The 25402-nt window shown below is 45.8% G+C and overlaps 1 protein-coding gene across 1 annotated transcript; it reads left to right on the top strand.

The window, feature by feature from the left end:
- The first annotated feature begins 298 nt into the window (after positions 1–298).
- On the top strand, positions 299–13296 carry LOC146626218 (uncharacterized). The gene is made up of 2 exons (XM_085361775.1): positions 299–879; positions 13038–13296. The coding sequence occupies exons 1-2, from the start codon at positions 299–301 to the stop codon at positions 13294–13296; spliced, it is 840 nt and encodes a 279-aa protein (XP_085217901.1).
- The last annotated feature ends 12106 nt before the right edge of the window (positions 13297–25402 follow it).

Genomic DNA, 25402 nt, shown 5'->3' with positions numbered 1-25402 from the left:
GAGAATAGACACTGAGAAGAAAGAAACAGCAGTGAGTCCGAGCATCCAAGAAAGTTCTTCGTCAAGCATGGTCCAATTCCAAGTTCAGGAAACAAACGCACTTGTCCAGCTTCCACTCAAGACAATGCAAGGCCCAGATTATGCTGCACAGAATTGCACGACAAGCGCTGACAGCTGCTCTCCACCAAGGAAAGAAAGACTTATCTGTGAAGAAAAAAATGTGTTGAAAAGACGATACAGTCAGATTTCAAAAGGCAGCAAAAAGAACTCTGAGAGCTACTCTCCAGAGAGAAAGAGGATGAGAATAGACTCTGAGAAGAAAGAAACAGCAGTGACTCCGAGCATCCAAGAAAGTTCTTCGTCCAGCATGGTCCAATTCCAAGTTCAGGAAACAAATGATACGACCTTGAATGATACCAAAACCTCTGAAAACACAGCAGTGACACAGAGCATCCCACAAAGTCCCTGGTCCAGGACTATCCGACTCCCAGGTCAGAAAACAAACAATTTGGCCTTGGGTGATACCAAAACCTCTGAAAACACACCAAAAGACAAGAAGAGGCCAGAAGACCAGAGAGAAACAAACGTGTGGATCATTGGGTCCAGCTACATCAGACGAGCCGAGGGTGAAGCAAAAGAGATTTTCGGAGAAAATTTCGGACTTAATGCCAAAGTCCAGTGGTTTGGCAAAGAAGGAATGCGCTGGAGGGGAGTCCTTCCTCGTCTTTATGAGGAGCTATCCACACAGAGCCCACCTGATATACTGGTAATCCATGCTGGGGGCAATGATTTGGGAGTCTTTTCTGCTTATAAACTTTCTTCTGTCATTGAGAAGGAATTGATGCAACTGCACACAGAGTTCCCCTCAATGACAATTGCATATTTGTGAGGGGTTACTAGCCCTGCTATGTAGGGGTAGAAGGGCGCACAGGCTGCCTTGAACGACTAGCGGGTGGTGGGATCTAAGTCCGTAACCCCCTCTAGCACGATTGACCCGGACACTTACTTCAGTAAGAATGGGGTTAGTTACCTGGCAACAGTAGGCACAAAAGGAGGACTCCAGGCCCGGACCTGCAATGATAGCAGCGCCTGCACACGGAATACTAGCACGGTCCCACTTAACTCCGTCGTCCTGTGCCTAACCAAATAACTCAGGTGCCCCTACTCCAAGGCAACCTGGGTCGGACAAAAGCATTCAACAACGACTTTTTAAACCACGTGGCTCTTTTTATTTATCTGGAGAGCCCTCAAAAAAACCAAACTTGGTTAACAATGTCCACAGGGCCCTGGAGAGCAAAGGGAAAACAGCAAGGAGCCTCCCCAGGACCAAAGAAATGAAAGAAATAAAATGAGGTAAAATAAATCAAAACAGACTGGTGGGACCCAGTGTTAGGAGTCCTCGACTCCGCACAACCCACCCTAGTCACAGAGAAAGCACTCACAATACAGAAGAACAGTAAAAGTTAACACAGCAATTATCCAGTCTAAAATGGCTGACACAGTCCCAACGCATCATTTACAATGTCCGACACACCAAAAGAACATTTCAGTCTTTACAGTTTAATCCAGTAAATTGTCTCTGGGGTGGGACGGACAGATAGTTCTAGGGGTAGGTGTCGTTAACTGGAGTTACAGTCTGTTAGGCTGTCCAGAACTTCCACAGCCGGAATAGAATGTCCATTCTCCGGTCCACACAAAACAAAGAAAAAACACAGAAACAGTACCTTTGCCCCTCCTGAAATGGGGTGTGATGAACTCACGGGTAGGCGAAGCTTTTACATACAGCCCGCTGAAGCAGGGTGAACATCCGGAGCGTCGTCTGGGTGGCAGGGTACTCCAAACACCGCCGATGTTGAGGCCCAAAATGGCGGTCCCGCGGGCTATCGGAGCTACGGCAGTCCCCAGGCCGGGCGAAGCGAAGCCGCCCAATTCCTCTCTCAGAAACTCGCTGGTCCTTCGCCAGACAGCCGGCCGTGCTGTCTCGCTTTCTAAACGTTCTTCACCGTCAAACTCTACCGGTAACGCCGGGAAACTGAGGCAGATTGGAGGGGAGCGGCCGCTAGCCCTTAGCTCTCGATTAGCCCCTCTGCTAGCGCTATCTCCGCCGACGCTTCGCCCCGGCGCTGCACCCGTAAGGCCGCTGTAGCCGGAGTCAGAGTTCATACACGGACGGAAACCCAGCCTAGACTTGCTGCGGTACCGTACACTGTCTCGCTAACCCCTCGTTTACACTTTGTTCGGGTCTTTCCTAGCGTCCTCTCTCGTCCGGACACGTGTGTTTTGTTTTGCTCCGCTCGTCTTCTCTCTCACTGCGCATGCCCGTGCTCTTCACGCTACGTCACTTCCTCTTGGCTGCTTCAGGCTGTAAACAACCCCGTGACCGTTTTCTAAGGGTCGTAAATATGTGCCCTCACATTTCCCCCCAGCTAAACCCTGCCACACCAGCGACGACTCAAGCAGTTCATCCCTGTAACAAACACAGAATAACACATTTTAACCCACATGTTCAGTAACACTCTATACCTTTCACATATGACTCACATTACATTGCAAATGAGCATAACAGTAATCCATGGCTTCATTTCGTAACATAATCTCTATACCTCGCAGGGGGTACCCCTCGGGTTCGCCTCAAAGGGCGTTCAAACTGCAAAACCTCCCCTCGCCCCTCGTGCACCTCATCGCTCGCCTCTGAGGCCTCATCGCTCTCCTCTGGCTCACTTAGGGCCATAACTGGTTGTACCTCCCCCGCTAAATCCGGCTCCAACCCCTGGGTGACACAGTCGCCAACCTCATCCGCCCCTGGGGCAACGAGAGCGCTCGGGTTCGACCCACAGGGGAGTGGTGGAACACAAACAACCTCCATGAAGTCTGTATCGGACTCCACTTCGGCTGGCAACCTATTGGCCTGCTTCGGCCGCCATGTCGGCGCTTGGAAGGTGCACAATTTGAGCTGATCCCTATGCACGACCCTCGTCGAGCCACCCTTCTCTGGCTTGACCGTGAACACAGGAATGTCAGGGTGGTTTTGTTTCACCACCAAATAAGGGTTGGGTTCCCATTTGTCCTGGATCTTATTCCTGCCTCTGGGTTTGTGGTTGCGCAACAGCACCCAATCACCGGACTGAAGCAGGGCGCCGCGGGACTTCCGGTCGTAGATCCTCTTCCTCTTCCTAGAAGCCTCCTGAGTAGCGGAGCTTGCTACCTCCACCGCGGTCCTAAGCCTCTCATGGTGGTCCCGGACCCAGTTGTCCAGATTGTCCGCCTCTGGTTCCCTCATGTCTTTCCCTCCCAGGAGGTCCAAGGGCATTCTGGCGTCCCTCCGGAACAGGAGATAGAAGGGCGCATAACCCGTGGAAGAGTGCTCACGAGAGTTATAGGCCATAACCAACTCTGGCAAGTACGTTTTCCAATCCCGCTTTTTCTCTGGTGGCAGTGTCCTGAGCATGTCGTGCATGGTCCTATTAAACCTCTCACACTGCGCGTTCCCCTGCGGATGGTAAGGGCTGGTGCGACTCTTGGCAATCCCATAGGCCCTGCACAGCTCTTTTATAACACTAGCCTCGAAGCTCCTCCCCTGATCGGAGTGCAACCGGGCCGGGCACCCGTAATAGGTAAACCAATGTTTCAGCAAAGCATTTGCTGTCGTCTCAGCAGTTTGGTTTCTGGTGGGGACGGCAGCGGTGAACCTGGTGAACATGTCTGTAAGGACAAGGACATTTTCGTATCCCCCACAAGACTTTTCTAGCACCGTATAGTCCATAGCAAGGACCTCCAGGGGTGCGGTGACATTGCTGCAGGTCATGGGGGCCCTGTGGTTGGGAAAGACATCCTTTGCCAATGCACACCGCCTGCATTGCTGAACCCAATCTTGAACATCTCTACTCATGGTAGGCCAGTAATAGCTCCTTCTCATTACCGCGAGGGTGCTCTTTGCACTGAAATGCCCCCCATGCTCATGCTGGTTCTCATATACCCTACGTTGTAAGGCCCCTGGGACAATGAGCTGCCTGATCTCCTCCCCATCACGAGGGTCGCTGACATGCCTATACAGCACACCCTTATAAAGCCTAAGGCGGTCAAGCTGTTGGTGAAGCCGCCTCGCGTCAGGTGTTAACGCGTGGAGATCGGCATGGCTCATCTCCGTGCCCCTCTCCACCACCCGATACACGGGCCCGACGACCGGGTCGTTTTTCTGAGCCACTTCGACCTCCTCCCAGCTGTGCCCACCAAGAGCTTTCCCAGCAGTCGCTTGCACTCTGGCTTTCAGATCAGCCCTACCATCCTCCTCCAACCTAGCAGGCCACAGACACGCACGCACTTCTTCTGGGCCCACTTTGATAAAGTCCTTGCCCGTGTCCTCCTGCTCGGGTTCCTCTTGGTCAGGGATTCTGGAGAGGACGTCTGCATTCGTGTTTTGCCGCCCGGGCTTGTAACACACCTCAAAGTCATACTCAGCGAGTTGTGCTACCCACCGCTGTTCGACAGCCCCCAGGTTAGCCGTTGCCAGGTAGCGCAGCGGGTTATGGTCCGTGACTACCGTGAACCTGGCGTACATCAGGTAGTCCCTGAATTTCTCGGTAACAGCCCATTTAAGCGCCAGAAGTTCCAGTTTAAATGCGCTGTAATTCTTGTCATTCTTCTCGGAGCCTCTCAGCCCCCGACTCGCGTAGGCTACCACACGCTCTACGCCCTCCTGTTTTTGACTGAGCACAGCCCCGAGTCCGTGCAGACTCCCATCTGTGGTCAATATGAAGGGTAGGCCGAAGTTGGGATAGGCCAGGATTGGAGGGGACACCAGGCACCGTTTCAGCTCATCCAGTGCCTCCTGGCACTCACCGGTCCAAACAAACGTCTGGGTGCCCCTCGACGTGTTTTTCAACCCTTTCCCAACCAGGGCATGCAGAGGCTTGGCCAACTGTGCAAACCTTGGCACAAACCGCCTGTAGTAGCTCATGAATCCAAGCACCTGCCTCACCTCTCGCACGCTCCTTGGAGCCGGCCATGCCTCCAGGGCCTTGACCTTTTCTTGATCTACCTGGACGCCTTTAGCAGAAATCACGTGGCCAAGGAATTTAACCTCCGGCCGCAGAAGGAAGCATTTGGTCGGCTTCAACTTCAACCCGTGCTGCTTCAAACGTTCAAACACTGTCTCGAGCCTCTCGCAGTGACTGTCAAAGTCCCGGGAGAAGACTATAATGTCATCCAGGTAGACAAGGAGTATATCAAAACTGAGGTTCCCCAGTACCATACCCATCAGCCGCTGAAAAGTGGCTGGGGCGTTGCACAAGCCAAATGGCATCCGAGTCCATTCAAACAAGCCAAATGGTGTTGTAACCGCCGTTTTTCCCCTGTCGCTCATGGCCACTTGGAAGTAGCCTGCGGTCAGGTCCAGGGTCGAGAATAACAGCGAATTGCCAAGCGCATCCAACGACTCTTCGATGCGGGGAAGTGGGTAGGCATCTTTGCACGTCACTTTGTTCAGCCGCCTGTAATCGCAGCAGAATCGAACACTTCCATCTTTCTTAATAACCACCACCGCAGGCGAGGCCCATGGACTGGAGCTCTCTTTAAGGATCCCCTGGCTAACGAGCTCCTGAACATGCCTCTTAAACTCTTGAAAGACATGGGGTGGGACCCTTCGGTGCCTCTGTTTGATTGGGGGTGCCTTGGTGGGGATACTGTGTGTCACCGTGGTGGTGTAGCCGTAATCGACTTCGCTTGCCGAGAATACGTCTTGGTGTTGGGCTAACAGCCGACAAAGCTTTTGACGCTGTAGCTCCGTGAGGTCCCGGGTGTTAGCCTGTACAGGGACCGGCAACTGCCCAGCCTCGCCACCTGTCGCTATACTCTCACCCTGACCCAGCGGCTTAACCACGAGTGCCCCCCCTCTCTCCTCTACCCGTACAACCTCTTTGGGGAGCACAGCTCGTGGTTTGCTTACAACGGCAAGCCTGGCTCTTGGCATCAGCTTGACAGCCCTCTCGCTTGTGTTCATCACTCTGAGAGGGATTCTTCCACCACTGGTTGTCGCAATAGTGTTGGCAACTAACAGTCCCCGCGGCAGCTCTATCTCTTTTGCCGCCTCTGCCAGCACTTGGCACTCAACCCTAGGTGAGACCCCGCAACGGCCCTCCACCACTTTCTCGCTCGTCGGGGGGATGATAACGGGTTCCCTGCCAGCCACCTTGACAAACCCGATTTTGCCACCCGGACCTGTGCGCGGGAACTCCTTCCTCGCTCGGGCTATCAACCGACGGATGGTGGCCTCTGTCTCGTCTGGAGCGTGGGGATCCATGTGGACGCGACCCCCATCTGCGATAAAGAGCGCTTCGAGGTCTTCTATAACATTCATCCCCACAATCCCTGGGAGCCCATTAGCTTTGTCTACCTGAGGGTGAGTGTCGGTGAGTACAAAAATGCACTTCTTACCAACCACTCTCCCGGCGCATTCAACCTCGGCCTCCAAGCAGCCCAAGACAGGAATATCGAGCCCGTTTGCGGCTGTGAGCTCAATCCAGTCTGCTGACTTCAACTCCTGTGGCCCAAAACACCTACGGAAATGGGACTCCGTAATAGCCGTCACATTTGACCCCGTGTCCCAGAGGCAGGTGGTGTCCACCCCCCCTATCTTAAGGTGGACTGTGCGACACCTCCCAAGAGCACTCCTTTGGAGGCTCTCCTCCACCTTTGTCAGAAGACACTCGGCTGCTTGGCGCCCTATGGCCGGTGTGGTGGGGTGTTTCTTGGCCCCACCCTTGGCGTTTGGATTGCCAGAAAATGCCACCTGCGCCGGGTCTATGGGAATAGGGGCCAGAGCCCCTGCGTCTAGCTTTTTGGTACAATGCCGGCTAGTGTGGCCAGGCTCCCCACAGCTGTAGCAAATATATCGCCCTTCACCGTCCCTCAGGGGTGTTCGCCTGCGCTGTGCACTCTGCTGGCTGCTCCCTCTTTCCCTGCTCTGTAGTGCTAAGTACAGCTCTTCTTGACGAGCAGCAAGTTTCCTAACCTCCTCGTGGAGCATCTCCAGGGTGAGGGGGGATGGTTTATCTTCGGCCGGTACTGCAGCGTTCACCGCACCTCTAGTTCTGAGCCTACTTTGGGAGGCGAGAGGGGACTGGGCTTCTTCTTCCTCCGACCAGTCAACTGCGGCTTGCAGCAGCCCGATGAAGGTTAGGCCTTTCTCCTCCTTGACCCTCCTTTTCATCTCTCGCCTCAAAAGGTCATCCCGCAAGCCCAGCACTAGCTGTTCCTTCAACACTGTCTCTGAGTCGGGAACGCGGTTGGGTTCTCGCCTCTTAATCAAAGCCAGCTTCTCCTGTAGGTCATAGGCATAAGTTCTGACTGTCTCGCTGGACATCTGCCTTCTCTCATAGAACTCCTTCAACCTGGTACCTATGGGGACCTTGTGTCCATAGGTTTGAAGGAGAACCTCAAATATGCCCTCGACAGACTCTCCTGCCCCATCCAACATGAACTTAACAGTTGCCCTGGCCTCATCTTTTATGTGTTGTTTGACCAGCTCTACACGGTCCGCCTCTGGCACCTTCATGACTTGGAACGCAGACCGCATTGCCGCGATCCACTCTTCCACACAATCATCTCCACTCTTTCCAGGGCAACCACTAAAATCTGCCAGTTTGCGGTCTCGGTGGACATAGATTCCCGCCGGGGCTTTTAAAGCTTGGGCCTGTTGATCAATCACTGCCCTTGTGAGAGAAAGAGCTTCTCTCTGTTCTTCTCGTGCCTGCTGTAAGGCACCCGCCTGCTCCGCAAGCCTCCCTTGTAGTTCATCAAAGCTCCTTTTCAAATCTTCTAGTTCAGACATGTTTGCCTTAACTCTATTCCTCCTCTATAACGACCCCGAGCCAATGGGTGAATCCTGTTCGTGACGCCAATTGTGAGGGGCTACTAGCCCTGCTATGTAGGGGTAGAAGGGCGCACAGGCTGCCTTGAACGACTAGCGGGTGGTGGGATCTAAGTCCGTAACCCCCTCTAGCACGATTGACCCGGACACTTACTTCAGTAAGAATGGGGTTAGTTACCTGGCAACAGTAGGCACAAAAGGAGGACTCCAGGCCCGGACCTGCAATGATAGCAGCGCCTGCACACGGAATACTAGCACGGTCCCACTTAACTCCGTCGTCCTGTGCCTAACCAAATAACTCAGGTGCCCCTACTCCAAGGCAACCTGAGTCGGACAAAAGCATTCAACAACGACTTTTTAAACCACGTGGCTCTTTTTATTTATCTGGAGAGCCCTCAAAAAAACCAAACTTGGTTAACAATGTCCACAGGGCCCTGGAGAGCAAAGGGAAAACAGCAAGGAGCCTCCCCAGGACCAAAGAAATGAAAGAAATAAAATGAGGTAAAATAAATCAAAACAGACTGGTGGGACCCAGTGTTAGGAGTCCTCGACTCCGCACAACCCACCCTAGTCACAGAGAAAGCACTCACAATACAGAAGAACAGTAAAAGTTAACACAGCAATTATCCAGTCTAAAATGGCTGACACAGTCCCAACGCATCATTTACAATGTCCGACACACCAAAAGAACATTTCAGTCTTTACAGTTTAATCCAGTAAATTGTCTCTGGGGTGGGACGGACAGATAGTTCTAGGGGTAGGTGTCGTTAACTGGAGTTACAGTCTGTTAGGCTGTCCAGAACTTCCACAGCCGGAATAGAATGTCCATTCTCCGGTCCACACAAAACAAAGAAAAAACACAGAAACAGTACCTTTGCCCCTCCTGAAATGGGGTGTGATGAACTCACGGGTAGGCGAAGCTTTTACATACAGCCCGCTGAAGCAGGGTGAACATCCGGAGCGTCGTCTGGGTGGCAGGGTACTCCAAACACCACCGACGTTGAGGCCCAAAATGGCGGTCCCGCGGGCTATCGGAGCTACAGCAGTCCCCAGGCCGGGCGAAGCGAAGCCGCCCAATTCCTCTCTCGGAAACTCGCTGGTCCTTCGCCAGACAGCCGGCCGTGCTGTCTCGCTTTCTAAACGTTCTTCACCGTCAAACTCTACCGGTAACGCCGGGAAACTGAGGCAGATTGGAGGGGAGCGGCCGCTAGCCCTTAGCTCTCGATTAGCCCCTCTGCTAGCGCTATCTCCGCCGACACTTCGCCCCGGCGCTGCACCCATAACGGTGTGTTCACACCGAACGCGATGGACGCGAATAAAACGCCCCAAACGCCCCTAATTTGACGCGTGTACATTCGCGTCTCAACGCGTGTCCAAGAAAAATCCATCGCGCGTCAAAATATGATATTTTGACGCGCGTGAACCGGAAATGTGGGAGGAATGTGGGAGGGAGTTGTGCCAGACCGGTATCTTTGCAAGATGGCAGCTATCGAGCTAGCGCTTGAAGAGAGAGTCTCCCTTCTCTATGTACTGTGGAGAGCAGAGCAGCAGCGTAAAAGACGTCCTTGCCGTACCTGGGTCCATCAGGTCCTCCAGAGGCATGAGCAGTTTGGTGAGTTTCACCACTTGCTCCAGGAGCTGCGCCTGGATGACGGCTGGTTCCAGCGCTATCACCGTCGGCCAGTTTGAGGACCTGCTTTCCCTCGTCGGTCCCAGCATTGCCCGCCTAGACACCAACTACAGACGCTCAATCCCACCTGCAGAGCGCCTGTCCGTCTGCCTGAGGTTAGTAAAACTATTTAATACGGTAGTCCTTTATTGATATCTGTGCTAATATGCTAATCCATCCAGTTATACACTGCTAACATGGATGTGCTATGCTAACAGTGAATGCTGTCGGTGTTTACTGAAAGCAAACTGTGGTACAGAGACGACTCTTTATAATATTTCTAGTGATACTCAGAAGGTCTCATCAAGTCCCGATTTAATTCGATTTATGCTGTTATCAGTGTTTGCATGATAGCATGGCTGTGGTGTCACATCAATGTATGCGCTCGGTGTTTGCTGATATCAAACTGTAGCATTAGGACCACTGAGTTAACCTTTGTAGTGATACTCACTCCTTTTTATTTAGACCTGGTTTAATTCTGGGATAGTTGAATATTTGTATATAATCCCTGCAGCTGTCAGACTCTATAGCAGGGGTCACCAGTCTTTATTAAAACAGAGTTAGATAAAACTGTGAACAGTTTGGTTCATCTCTAGTTACATGGTTCTATCTTGATAAGCTGTCTTATCACAGATTAATTTTTCAAAAATATTAATGATTTAAGCAAGGAAAGGGCTACATGTCAACACACAACTCTTTATTTCTATTAATGTCTTACTTCATTCCTACCTGATTGACATGTTTAGGAATTATGAGTGATTGGCTCACTGTAGTGGCAAAAGTTGCTACCAATCAAATTATGATATGTTAAAGTTAAAACAAAACACAACTGTTTTAGATATTATCTAATATACATTTTGTAATTATCCTTATAATTACAAAAGGTTTTATGTAAGATTCATGTTTTGTGATTTAAATCTGACATCACAAAAGTATTTTGGAATTTGAATAATGTATTTTGTAACTGCAGTACACATAATACTGATTTTGAACAATTTTGTCCAGGTTCCTTGTCACCGGGGACTCCTTCAGGACCATCGCGTTCAGTTTCAGAGTCGGTGTGTCCACGGTGAGCCAGATCACCCCCAAGGCAGCGACGTCCATCTGGGACTGTCTAGTGGACGACTTCATGGCTGTGCCTTCACCTGGAGACTGGCGCTCCATCACAGAGGGATTCCAGGAGCGCTGGAACTTTCCTCTGTGCTGTGCAGCTCTGGATGGGAAGCACATCCAGACAAAGGCACCCCATATATCATATAGGAGACACACACATTGATATACACTAAATATTTATTTCATTTCTTTTTTGTGGTGCCCAAATTGATGCACCTGCTTGATTTTGTTTAAACAATTATTGCACACTTTCTGTAAATCCAGTAAACTTCTTTTCACTTCTCAAATATCACTGTGTGTGTCTCCTGTATGATATTTAACTGACATTTTTTATTGTAACAACCAACAATTTATACAGGAAAATAATGTCTATTAACAAGGTTGCCCAAACTTCTGCATCCCACTGTATCAGTATATTTTGTCATTAGTATAATATGAAATAAATTCTACATGTGTCAAGTCGTGTGCCAACATTTGCTGTGTAGTAGAACTGAGACATTAGTCATTATAAACATTTATTTGAAATAATATTAAAAGTCTCAAACAGAAAAACATTAAACATAAATATATAAAATATAAGAATTTACAGAGAGACAGGAATAAAAAGGACCAGCTGCTCTCCAGAGCAGGAACAAGGCTGAGGAGGAAATGCTCCATTGGAGACTGGTGTGGCCTCTTCAGGGACTCCAGGATGGCCAGCTCCACCGCCGATGGACCGTCCTGGGACCCGTCCCTCATCTGCCTCGGAGCCGTCCTCCTCTGTGGGCCTGTAAAACAGCACAAAACACAAAGAAATGAGAAGGCTGCTACTAGATTTTAATTTCAACATTGAAAAAAAAAAAAAACAATAACAGGATATAATCAGATTGGTTGTAGATATTTAGTAAAGGTGATCACAAGGGAATCCCACCGACTAAAAAGGTATCAGTGCTTGCTGTACATATCTGTGGGTGCAGCAGCAGGAGCTCAGGGACTGGGGATGCTCTGCTGCAGAATCAGTTGGTTCTATCAATACAGTATTAAATGTTAACAGGTTCGATATAATAATCGTAGAGTAGACAGTGGTCCCTCATTTATTGCAGGGGTTCTCAGAATAACTAGCCCCTGGTCACAGTTCTCACAATTGATTCTCAAAGTGCAAACCTTTGTAGATTGCAAAACGTAAAAGTATTATTATGCCGCGGTTTGTCTTCATCTGCCCGCCACTTTCGTGCGCCTTTTTCCCTCACGGTGCAGGTGTCTATTTCCGAATGAGGCTCATAGTTATGGGTGTTTTTGTGCTGTTTTTTCTATTGGACGCGATGGTTATCAAAACCAAACGTGATAAATTTGGCAAGCGCAGGAGATTTGTCAATCAGGCTGCAGAATGCAATGCTGTACTGTGCAATAAAAAAATCAGCGAAAAAGCAAAGCAGTGACGGATGAACAGCGGGACCACTGTGTGCTGTTTATTAATAAACAATAAAATATATTCCTAAATGATAACATGCATAAAAGCAGAACGGTATTTGTACGTCAGTGGGAAAATAGCGGTGGCTTGCTAGCTTTTGTGCGGCTTCCCCGGGTCAGTGAAAACTTTCAAAAGAGAAATGAATGAACTTACCAGGTTGCCCGATCTCTTCACATATCTTCCTCCAAGCTCGGTCCTTTTTATTCCTGTCTCGGTACTGAAAGCAGCTGGTGTTGTACAGCTCCGAGTTGTTTGCTACCGCATTGATTAGCCTTCCCCTCCATTGAAGTATGAAAGGCTTTGGCTGGATCTGCCCCTTTGACCTAGGTAACAGCCACGTCACCAGGCTCCTGATTGGTTGTCGCGGCGCGATTTGACGCTGGAGTTCAGATTTTTCCAACTCGAGCGGTAGACGCGAAACGCGCGTATGCACAAAATGCAACACAAAAACTCACGCGCGTGGTTTTATTCGCGAGTCAAACGCGCCAGACGCGCTACACTGACGCGCGTTTCACGCGTTTTGGCGTTTTCGCGACGCAAATCTGCTTCCGAATTTTCGCGGGACCCGCAATCGCGCGTCATCGCGCCTTTCCATTGACTTTACATGTAAACCTGACGCTCTATTCGCGTCCATCGCGTTCGGTGTGAACACACCGTAAGGCCGCTGTAGCCGGAGTCAGAGTTCATACACGGACGGAAACCCAGCCTAGACTCGCTGCGGTACCGTACACTGTCTCGCTAACCCCTCGTTTACACTTTGTTCGGGTCTTTCCTAGCGTCCTCTCTCGTCCGGACACGTGTGTTTTGTTTTGCTCCGCTCGTCTTCTCTCTCACTGCGCATGCCCGTCCTCTTCACGCTACGTCACTTCCTCTTGGCTGCTTCAGGCTGTAAACAACCCCGTGACCGTTTTCTAAGGGTCGTAAATATGTGCCCTCACATATTCATCCATCAATGGGCGTCAAGTGTGGAGATATGGAAATCCAGGCGAAATCAATAAGGACAGGACGATTGTGAATGCCAGCATTAGAAAGGCTGTCGACCTCTTTGATGGAGTGATTATTGAGCATCCGTGCTTCAGGTTTTTCAGCAGCTCAATTTTTTTACCCGACGGAGTTCATTTCTCCAAGAAAGGAAATGAACTGTTTCTGACAAGCATCCGCACGGCCATCCAGAAAAGTCTTCGGTCACGTCACTGAAAAGTGACTTGAGACATTTCTTTCACAGTCCAGAAAACCATACGTTGTTCATTTTAGGTAATGTGAACAACATATAGCTAACGTGTGCTCTCATTTTTCTTTTCCTCTGCCTCTCACCCCCCAACCAGTCACGACAGATGGCTGCCCCTTTCTTAGCCTGGTTCTGTCAAAAGTTTCTCCCTTTTTATAAGGGAGTTTTTCCTTTCCACCGTTGCCCAGTGCTTGCTATTTAAGGGGATCATTTGATTGTTGGGTTGATACAGGGCTCGCAAAATCGCTAGCCCGACGTCCCAGGGCTAGCAATATCTCCGGTTGGGTGATTTTGGTCGCCCAACCGGAGATATTGCTAGCCCTGGGACGTCGAGCTAGAGATTTTGCGAGCCCTGTGATAGTTTAGAATTTAATTGGCTTAAACCAATAAACATAAAACTTCAGGTGAGGGGTTCACATAGTAGGGAGCACTACAAAAATTACAAATAAAAACATGTAATTGGCGGCAAATCAAAATAAAGAAAGCAATTTTTTAAAAACATCTCTTACTGCTCTGTTTATTTCTTTAAATGAACACTTGTACTTTTTGTCATAGAAGAATAAGAATATTAATATGAATATGAACACCAAGGCGTTTCCAGGCCAGCCAAGAGATATAATCTCTCCAGCCTGACTTGGGTCTGCCCCGGGGCCAAATGCCTGGTTGCACCTTTGCCTCCATGGGCACCTTAACTCATCACTTTTGACGCAGAGAATGTATTTTATGAACTATGATTAGTAGGCTGAAGCCTTTTACTTCAGCTGTGATTGTTTTTCTTATTAAGATATATATTAATATGCTTTTTTAAGGATCAAGAAACAGCGGGGGTGTCCAAATTCAGAGGCTGCTTCCACCTGAGGACCCGGCCTTCGTGGTCTAAAGAAAGCCGGGTAGTACGTCACGAGCTCCCTCGGTGGAGTGAAACTCTGCCGTCTGCTCCTTGCTATCTAAAATATAACCGGGCACTGACGTAAACTCTTATGTTTAATCTTTTTCTGTTTGACGTTTATTCAGCTGTGTGAAACCCCGGAGGAACCCTCCCGAGGGATTAATAAAGTTAAATTTAATTTAATCTAATCTAATAACTTTAATCTCAGCCAAACCGATTTAGTCATGAACAAATAAAACACTGAAAAAGCCAAACAATAACATTTTTAAGTTATCAAAGTGACTTATATATCATGTTTAACCCGAGTAGCGAAAGACCGCAGGGGTTTGAAGACGATGTGTCGGTCGGCTCAGATATTTGAAGTTTACACAGCTACATTCTCACCTGAAAATATGTTAAAGGTTTTTTTGCAACCCAGAAAGAGAAATAAGAGTAATATTAAAACTAAGTATCTGCTGCCATTGTTGGAAACTGGAATTGGCTGGGCCGTGCTATGAATTCTGCAATATGGTTTTTCAATTTTGTTGTCCTGGAAAATCGGGAGAAATTCAGGAGAATGGTAGCTCCGGGAGATTTTTGGGAGGGCACTGAAATTCGGTATTCTCCCGGAAAAATCGGGAGGGTTGGCATGTATGGTTGTGGCAACATCACTAACCTTGTCAAACACCTCAAAGTAAATCATATCACAGAATATGACGAGCGTATGTTGGGGCGAACTGAAGAGAAGGACAGGGACAGGTGCTGCTAGGGCGAGACAGACGTCTCTCACGGAGTCCTTTAGTGCTGTAGGCAGGCAATGTGTTCAAATAGCACACAACTTCAGTTTTTTTATTTCTATATGATGAACCCTGCATTATTAAGTGATAAGAACAAGTAATCTGATGTCCTGTAATCATTATGATGCTATAATTTGAGATACAATAAATAAAATAAGTTTTTGTACAAAGTATCGGTATCGGATCAGTATCGTCGATACCACCCTGAATATTACTTGGTATCGGATCAGAAAGAAAATCAGTGGTATTGCACATCACTAATTTCCACAGAAAATCGTGACGGTGCCTCTGCACTGTAAAAAATCAAACTTGCAATTGCTGAGCTTACAGTCATTTCTTTCACAATTCAACAATAAAAGCTGAGTTGCCCCATAATCTCAAATACATTAAGGGTTTCAACTAATCCTTTAATGTTTTGGAGCAAAAGATGGTCTCAGATGAAATTTATTGCTGGCAAAATGAATGAATTCAAGTTTTACATGAGTTGAAGCTGTTGGCGCCTTTCTGCGCCTGAGCACGCATGCGCATCTCATATTTGTGGATACTACGGGGTCTACTTTGCACTTTTGCAAGGACTGAAAGCCACCTGGCCGTCTGCCTACTTAGCGACTTTGTCGCTATATTTAGCAAGTTTTCAGACCCCTTAGACTTTTTTTAGAAAAAAAGTCGCTAAAAAAAGACGTGAAAGCACGTATCGCTTTTACTCTCAAAAAGCAGCGGGTGCTGTAACGCAGTCAGTTCTTCTTTTACTCTTTTACTCTTATGCTGTTTTGTGGATCACAAGGTTTAAAACTACTTATAAACACACACACAAAGTAACTCCACCAGAGTTCCAATTTCGTGTCACTTGCCGGTGCAAGCCCGGGTAAAGGAGCAGGGTTGGAATTGTGACATTAAAAAAACAATAATTGCTAAAAGAAATTTAATTTGTAGTTCTAAATAAACTCTAAATGCATTTAGGACGTTTTTTACTCACTTTATGTCTCTTCCACGATGTTATTTCTCTCTCCAACAACATAGGTTACAATTAGATTAGCATGACCAATTATGCAAATTAGGTGATGACGTCATTTAGCGACTTCTAGCGACTTTTAGGACAACCAATAGCGATTTTCCTTACTGAGGAGTTGGCAACACTGAACACGAGGCTTTTTACACCAGGAGCTGGATGCAGCTAAGGTGTTCATCTCAACTTTCATCTCAACATATGAACTTTCTACGGACCGCACTAGCAAACACTCTCCACTTGCGAGTAAAAAAAAACACCCCTTCCCTATTGGTGTTACTTTTTTTTTTTTTTTTTTTTTTTTGCCTGTCCTGTTTGGCTCTTTTGCCATCAGAATTATTGTCTAAAGGCAAAGAAAGATGCCCAACGGATTTACTTTACCAAATTGACCATCCCAGCCTTGCCATAATGGTCCATTTGATTCACCTTTTATTGTTTATTTTATTTTCACTTACTGAATATGGGACAGACTTGACTGGGGGAAAGAAGGGGAGAAAGAAAGAGGGAAAGAGAAACAGCTGAGAAGAGGGACGGGGGAGAAGGGCAAAAAACAAAAACCAACAGAATGGGCAGAAGAAGAAAAAAAGAAAGAAAAAGAAAATGCATACACTGAACAAAAATATAAACGCAACACTTTTGTTTTTGCTCCCATTCCCCATGGGATGGACGTAGAGACCTAAAATTCATTCCAGATACACAATATAACCATCCCTCCCAAACAGTGGTCACAAATCAGTCCAAATGTGTGGTAGTGGGCACATCTGCTATATTGAAATAATCCATCCCACCTCACAGGTGTGCCACATCAGGATGCTGATCTGACATCATGAGTAGTGCACAGGTGTACCTCAGACTGCCCACAACAAAAGGCCACCCTGGAATGTGCAGTTTTGTCTCACAGCAAAATGCCACAGATGCCACAAGCAATGAGGGAGCGTGCAATTGGCATGCTGACAGCAGGAATGTCAACCAGATCTGTCGCCCGTGCATTGAATGTTAATTTCTCAACCATAAGCCGTCTCCACAGGCGTTTCCGAGAATATGGCAGCACATCCAACCGGCCTCACAACCGCAGACCTCGTGTAACCACACCAGCCCAGGACCTCCACATCCAGCAGGTTCACCTCCAAGATCGTCTGAGACCAGCCACCCAGACAGCTGCTGGAACAATTGGTTTGCACAACCAAACAATTTCTGCACAAACTGTCAGAAACCGTCTCAGGGATGCTCAACTGCATGCCCGTCGTCCTCATCGGGGTCTTGACCTGACTCCAGCTCGTCGCCGTAACAGACTTGTGTGGGCAAATGCTCACATTCGATGGCGTCTGGCACATTGGAGAGGTGTGCGCTTCACGGATGAATCATGGTTCACATTGTTCAGGGCAGATGGCAGCTGAGAATGTCCCAGTTCTTGCATGGCCAGCATACTCACCGGACATGTCACCCATTGAGCATGTTCGGGATGTGCTTGACCGGCGTATACGACAGCGTGTACCAGTTCCCACGAATATCCAACAACCTCGCACAGCCATTGAAGTGGAGTGGACCAACATTCCACAGGCCACAATTGACAATCTGATAGACTCCATGCGACGATGTGTTGCACTGCATGAGGCAAATGGTGGTCACACCAGATACTGACCGGTTCTGGGTCCCCAGACCCCCAATAGCGCAAAAAACTGCACATTCCAGGGTGGCCTTTTGTTGTGGGCAGTCTGAGGTACACCTGTGCACTACTCATGATGTCAGATCAGCATCCTGATGTGGCACACCTGTGAGGTGGGATGGATTATCTCAATATAGCAGATGTGCCCACTACCACACATTTGGACTGATTTGTGACCACTGTTTGGGAGGGATGGTTATATTGTGTATCTGGAATGAATTTTAGGTCTCTACGTCCATCCCATGGGGAATGGGAGCAAAAACAAAAGTGTTGCGTTTATATTTTTGTTCAGTGTATATCGATCACCTGGATCACCTGTTGAGAAAGAAAAAAGAAAACAAGCAGAAGAGAACAAGAGTAATAGAATAAACAACATCACAATGATATATGGGAATATGACAGTAAATACTAAATATTAAACATTATTGTGCAAACACTCTCCACTTGCGAGTAAAAAAAAACACCCCTTCCCTATTGGTGTTAGATTGTACCATGTCAGCCAATTAAAAAAAATGATGTGGCACTTAGTTGTTTAGGGAGAGGGGGAAGTTTTAACAGTGACACCTGCGATGGAAAGCGGGCGAGCAAAAGAAAGAGAGCGTGAGTTTTCATATGTGAGACATTAGTGATGTTTAGCGTGTTTGGAGGCTAGAGTTAATGTGTAGTGTAGTTATTGTTTTGTATTGTGTGTCAGTTATACTGCTGAATGTCACATTTGCTCCAAAAAAGCCATCAAAAGCAGATTCCAGTGTAAACGCGGTTCCCACATGGAAAACAGGAATGATACACCTCCTGTTGTCAGACCTGCAGGGTCTTCTGTCTTATACTGCACACAAACTATTTTTTGGACTGGCACAAATAATTTGTGTGCCTTCTTATTTGATGCAGAACACCTGATTGTTCTGTAAATAGATTTAAATGGTTATATAAAAAATTGCATTTTTAGGTAAATAGTACCATATAACTTTGTTTGCATAACTTGTGCATGAACCTGAAGTTCCCAAATTGATATAAAAATTGTTAGTTTTCAAAAAAGTGTCCTCCTGAATGGGATTATAAGATAAGAAGCAGCGCTGTGTGTTTGGCAGATGGCAGGTCATGATGGACAGTTCAACTCTCATCCCACTCATGCCACTTTTTGTTATAAATGTTTTCATAAGTGTGCTACATTGGTTTTGCATCAAAATTACTTTAAAAAAAACCGACAAAACCATGAGCAATTATCTGGAATAACTCATTTTAACATCTTATTTCTTAAGGCTGTATTTTTAGCAACAATTAATGTGTTTTTAAAACAAAATGGTAGGTTTATAAATGAGACTGAGTCTTATTTGATTTCCTTGTTTTAGGTCTCAAACATAGTCCAGCATTGACGAACCATCAGTTTGGAAGGGTTACCGATATTTGTTCGCGACGACGAGACCAAACTCTTCTTAACATGTCTGGTGAGCATGCAAATCTACTCAATCTTCAGTTTTGGTTTACAGAGACTTATATGTACTGTTGTTAATTTTGCATAGGATACAGATCCAGTTGAGAGGGCAACCCGAGGTGTTACGGCGGGCATCCTCACTGTTCTGGAGGACTGCGTGGGACCCAACTCGCAGTCCACAGGGGTCAACACTGCCATTGTTTTGGAAGAGGACATTATTCTTGATGATCTGCCAGACCTTCCCACTGCCTTTGCCTACCTGTTTGGCCTACTTTATGGGCTCAACATGGAGTTTCCCAAAGAACTCAAGTACACATTTGTTTGCTGTATGGAAACCAGATAGAAGAGTTCACATCCTGCCATCTGATGTTTTCATCTGTTTGTTAGTGACTGTCAATCAAGATAGGTTTGATATTCTGACTGACAATACCACACCTTTAAAATTGGATGAGTAACATTTATTACAAAAATTTGACCTTTTTTTGTTTTTGGAAAAGGACTTTATTTGTGGCTGAATGTTGTCAGTATGTTAAAAATGGCTCATCTCAAAACATTGTCAGTGGTGCAGTTGTGTTTGAACACAATAAAGTTATTTGAAAATCAACATTGTGTAAATATTCATTAATACAACAGGGAGCAACTTGTGAAAACTATAAAGGATACTTTTTCTAGACTTTAGGAAATTGATTGGCAAAACAAAAAAAAATGTTGTGTTAACTTTAGGAAATACATTGTTAAAACAATAAAATATGAGTTAAGAAAAAGCACAGTTATTAATCTTGTAAACACAAAAACATTAGTTGAAGCAACTTTTCTCCTAAAATTATAAGTTATCCATCAGAACCCAAAAGTGTAAATGCAGTGGGTTGCCTTGAGTTTTTTTTTTGTTTTTTTTTTAATATCACAATGATATATGGGAATATAACAGTAAATCCTAAATATTAAACATTATTGTGCAGCACGTAAGATCGACAGGCACACAGTGTGCTTTGAGGCAGGAGCCAAAAAGGGTGTAGTTTGTGTGTGTGAGCACCCGTGTGTACACCTGTGAGCATGGACGCGCTTGTTTTTTTTAAAAGGTTCCTTCATGTAATGATCTGCTAGATGGTGTGGGGGGGCCACAGCCCCGTCCTCCAGGGCATGAAGCAGGTATGGAGGAGATCAAAACTCCAGACATCCAGAGGCCCCCAGAACACAAGAGACCAAGGAAGACCAACAGAGGAGCAGCCGCGCCACTGTCCCAGAAAGAGCTGAGGAGAGTCCCAGATGAGGGCTCACTCAGCAGCTGCGGAGCAGAAGCCAGGGGGAGTTGCAGTGACGCGCCCGTGAGCTCCGCCGGCAGCCAGCTGTGCCTGAGTGACCAAGCCCCAGACCGAGAGGCCGGGGGCACCCCACCTCCGAAGTGGCCCGAGCGAGCCCCAGGCTCCAGGCCCCAATAAGCGGCCACCAAGGAGTGAGCCTGTGTGTACCCGGACGCCCATCCCCGGACACAAAGAACCACCAACGCACCGATGTCTGAGGGAGTCCGCCACCGGCAGGGGAAGTGGTGGTAGGGGGAGATAGGCCTCCAAACCTTGGAGGGCCTGAGATGTCCCCAGAGAGGTGGCGCCTGATACCCAACCTGACATATAGACACAGACATACAGGCACACACAGATACAAACATCCATTCCCACCCTCATGCTCTCATATGCACTTACTCCACACTCAACCAACGTGGAGACAGACATAAAGAGACGCTGTACACACGATCACACTCCCCAAGCGTACTCTACGAACCGGGTCTAGGTACCCTTGCCCCTGGAGGGGGGAACTGCACCCAGACCCAGGTGGTGTTACCCTTTTCCCTGCGGTGGGGAGAGGCAGACCACCCCGACTCCGCAGCAGCAGGGAGGCCCCACACTCCAGACCCCAGAATTGAGTTTTTAAGTTATCGCAACAATTTTTTTTTTTTTTTTTACAGTGTGTGACTGTATCGGAGCCAACAAAATCACAGTGCCATGTAAGAATTTTTTAATAATGTCAGGGTTAAGAGATGAAAACTCCTGCTTATTTCTTTAAATGTCCATTTTAATATATAAATGACCTTCTGCCCACAATCCACCCCCGGTTTTGTAATATTTTTGTTATTCCTGCGAAGCCTGACGTGTCCTGTGGATTGAGACCGATGAACTGAATTGCATTGAACCTGGATGTTGTCTTACAATCGCAGCAGGGTTATTCAAGTGCAGCATTCAAGTTGCTGCCATTCAATGTGATCACTGCCATTTGCTTTTGATTTTTTGTCTTTTTTTTTGCTTTTCTTTTTTGTCTATTAATCCAATTAAATTGTCTGTTAAGTATGGTGTTGACCATGAAGTAGGACAGGCTTCAGATAGACCAGAGGTCATCTGGATGTAGCCCCAAACAGAAAGTCACTATGAAAGCAACAAAGACAGCAATTATCAGGTGTCTCCCTTCATAAATGCAGGTGTGGCGTATAGAGGAGAAGAGCCGGAGACCAAAGGCAGTCGGCTGCTAGAGGAGGACCGATCACCAACCACTTACCAATTCTGCTTGAACCATCAAGTGTATTTAATTCTGGCCCAGGGAAAGACGAACCATGGAATAGTGAAATCTCAATAGGTTATTCTTACTTTTAACCACCTGGGGGAGCTTGTCTGTATTTGCCTGTGGCTCTTGTGTTGAGCCCAAGGGCACATGACGATCCAGAGATTAACAAAGAAAAAAAAATGATGCTGAGTTAATCAGTAGAGAGACAGACAACCATTCAAACTCACATTCACACCTGTGGGCAATATGAAAATCCCTAGTTAACCTAACCTCATTAATTGCATGTCTTAAGGCATGAGCTGACCTTGACAAACAAAACGTAGTTTAACAAACACTCCCTTGAAAATGGTCAGTTACAAGGCCTGGGATCAAAATAAGTTATTAGTAGCCAATATCCAAATTAAAAAAAATAAACTGTGGATAACTATTTTTCTATTGTTTTTCTATTCTCTTACTTTTCTTTATTAATGACCCCAAAACTGGTAGCTGGTGGTTTATTCTTACCTGACGTGCCCCATTGGTAGAGTTCATGTTGAGCAACCTGTCTGCTTCTTACTTTCTCTTCTTCGGGTAACTCCCACTGGTGTCCTGTGGCAGCTGTGAACTGGATTAATGCTGTCTCTCCTGGTTTTTGAGTCATTCTCAGATACCCTGCAAGGAGTTAAGTTCCCTGCTAAGTAAGTATTACTTTTCAGTGAACCTAGTTTACCAAAATTGTCTGCAAGAGATGGTATAAATTGCTTCTTTTCCCTAGAATACGTAATGAATGATATGCTTGGTTTTATTTGGGTGATAGAGAGCTGCTGATGCAAACAGATTTGCTTTGATCATTTTAAACAGATATTGGGAGAAATATTTTATATTTAAGAAAAGTGCCTTTAGGTGAGTTTGTGGAAACAAAATGTTGCATATCAAAAGTAAAAGTACCACTCTTACCTGTCTAATTTAATTTTTTTTATTAATTTAGTCAAATATGCATTGCTTTGATCTGTATAAGTCACATCCATTACATTTTATTATTTATTGTTTGTTTACTATTTGTTTTGCTATTATTTGCTTTTATTACTTTTAATAGATGATGCCTTTAAATTGTAAATGATGTGGATGCATGTGCAGGAAGCTGGCTGTTTACCATGATGACAGATGTGCAAACTTAGATCAAAGCTACAAAACTTATCATATTCCAACCATCTTAATGTGGACAGAATAATTGTTAGTTGAGGAGCTGCAGCTGTCCGATGAATGCAGAGGTTTAAAGTACAATATTATTCCCTGAAATGGGAACAAAAGTCTACTTTATTGGGAAATTAAAGAGAAAAATTATTAAGGACTACTGTGTGCTGCGGAGTATTGTTGATCAGCAGACTCCTGATCAATGTACTGTGACACACAATGTTGTTAGTAATGTACAGCCAAAGTCTATCACAACAAAAGATCAGGCATCAAATATTACAGAATGGAGTATCTATCAAGGAGTATCTTCATACCTAACCTGGTTTCAGGTGTCTTCCATGGATCAGTTATTCCACTTTCTGTTTTTTTGCAGGCTATCAGCATTCTTACTATTCTTTAAGGAAGCTGTCGAAACTTGTTGCAGGTTTTTTTTTGTAATTCCACATAAAACGATCGCGCTCAGTAAAAGTGAAGTGTATTGTGTGTGCAAGTTCCTTTTGAGATGCTCACTGATTGCACAGCTTTAAACAAACTAACCTGACAAACACTGAAGCTTAAAAACATTCAGCTTTTGTTAGAGCATTTTAAAATTTTGCTTTCACTCATTGTTTGCATAAATGACTGCTATGGTTGTTTTCTCAAATTTTATGATGATCTTAAATTACACAATAAAAAATAAATTAAGACTACAAAACCCTGTTTCTAAAACAGCAACACTTTTCTGCTTCCTTCCAGTTTTTAAAGACATTGAGGCTTCCAGGATGTTCTACCTGTGCATATGCTTGAGTCTGTTCTTTGCTCTACAAAGCACTGTATCATCAGATCAAGGTAATTATACAATGTGTGCATCAAAAATAGAAGTATTGCTATTCATGTAAATGCATTAGAAAGAAGAAATATAATAATATCATTTGGTGCTTTTTTTGCTTTCAGCTGTGTCAGTGAATTGCAGCAAGACTGCAGAAGTTAGACAACGTGTGACTCTAAATTGTACCATAAATTGGAAAGATGGCTCAAACTGTAGCGTTTTTGATATATATACCGTGGAGAACAAAAATGAGCCCATACAATGTTACAGGAGTTTGACAAAACACATCTGTAAAGGGGATCGTCTGAAGTATGTCTCAGTGACCGTCCCAAGTGTCACGAAAGAGGTGAACGTTACAGTTGAAATCAGGTCAGGCTGTGGTATGGCTAAATCCCATCCTGCACAACTATTCCCTTCTGCAGGTTAGTAAGTTTCAGTAATATCATCAGAAATATACAGTACTGTGCAAAAGCTTTAGGCAGGTGAGAAAAAATGTTGTAAACAGAGAATGCTTTCAAAAATGGAAAAGTTAATAATTGATTTTTGTCAATCAACAAAATGCAGTGAATGAACAAAAGAGAAATCTCATTCAAATCAATATTTGGTGTGACCACCCTTTGCCTTCAAAACATCATCAATTCTTCCTGGCTAAGAGATAAGAGATAAGATAAGAGGAGCCTCTGTTAGTCCCACACGTGGGAAACTAACCACAGATCTTCTGTGGACGTAGGCTTCCTCACATCCTTCTGTCTCTTCATATAATGCCAGACACACACAATGATATTGAAATCAGACCTCTGCGGGCGCCATACCATCGTTAGGGGTCGTTGTCCTGCTGCACAATACATTTGGGGCCAATAAACAATCATTTATATTTCTGAAAGCATTCTTTGTTTACAACCTTTTTTTTAACACCTACCTAAAACTTTTGCACAGTACTGTACATTTACAAGAAATATGTCTGTGAATTAATATTTTGTATTTCAATTGTATTTCATGCTCATGTTAACTGTACTTTAATAAATGTACTTTACTTTGTCAGCTTCAGTAAGGGTGACAGGAAATGGACGAGGAATGCAGGAGAAGTCACATGCGATGGCCGTCGTACTCTGTGTTTTTCCCACAGCTGTGTCCATTTTCTCTCTATAGAGGTCACAGACACACAGAAATGTAAGTGGCACAGATTCTGCACTGTGAATTAAAGACTGATTGTGGTGTTATGTGGCATGTATTTGATGTATGAATGTGGATCCACCTGCTTCCCAAAAACATTACTGTCATTACTCGATAGGTTTATACAAACAACAACAACGAGCACAGCTGCAGCTGAATATTGTCTGCTGTGCTCCTGAGAGGAGCTTTGTTACAAAACTACTGTTTACTTTCATTCAGTGATGTGTGAACACTGCCTCTGTACTGTACACAAGCCTACAATGTCTCCAGTTAATGGTGGGATAGTGTGACCACAATAAATTCTAAATATTGTATAATCTGTTTGTTTGTTTGTTTGTTTGTTTGTTTGTTTGTTTGTTTGTTTGTTTGTTTGTTTGTTTGTTTGTTTTTGGAGGGTATTTTATATTTGATTACATGTGGAATAAAACCTGAAAATCTCTCTGTTACGTCCCCCCACCACATTACAATCTAGCATCTACAAACTGCACCTTGACTAGTGTACAAAGAAATCTAATTGTGTTACTGTAATGTGGCCAGCTAGAAACAGACCCTGATGATGTCACTAGGGCTGTCTCAGCTATGTCTGGAAAACCTGTGCT

The sequence above is a fragment of the Diplotaxodon limnothrissa genome, linkage group LG8 (assembly GCF_057381915.1).
Source record: "Diplotaxodon limnothrissa isolate DT_005_m linkage group LG8, D_limnothrissa_male_GT1.1, whole genome shotgun sequence".
Classification (NCBI taxonomy): Eukaryota; Metazoa; Chordata; class Actinopteri; order Cichliformes; family Cichlidae; genus Diplotaxodon; species Diplotaxodon limnothrissa.
The sequence above is the reverse complement of the archived record's forward strand: the minus strand, read 5'-3'. Positions and strand labels throughout refer to the sequence as shown.

What these genes read in the sequence shown, in the direction of transcription:
- LOC146626218 (XM_085361775.1), top strand. Translation starts at nt 299, where the DNA reads ATGAGAATAGACTCTGAGAAGAAAGAAACAGCAGTGACTCCGAGCATC. An exon ending in TTCCCCTCAATGACAATTGC is followed by an intron (nt 880 to 13,037) that starts ATATTTGTGAGG and finishes ATGTGCCCTCAC; the next exon opens with ATATTCATCCATCAATGGGC.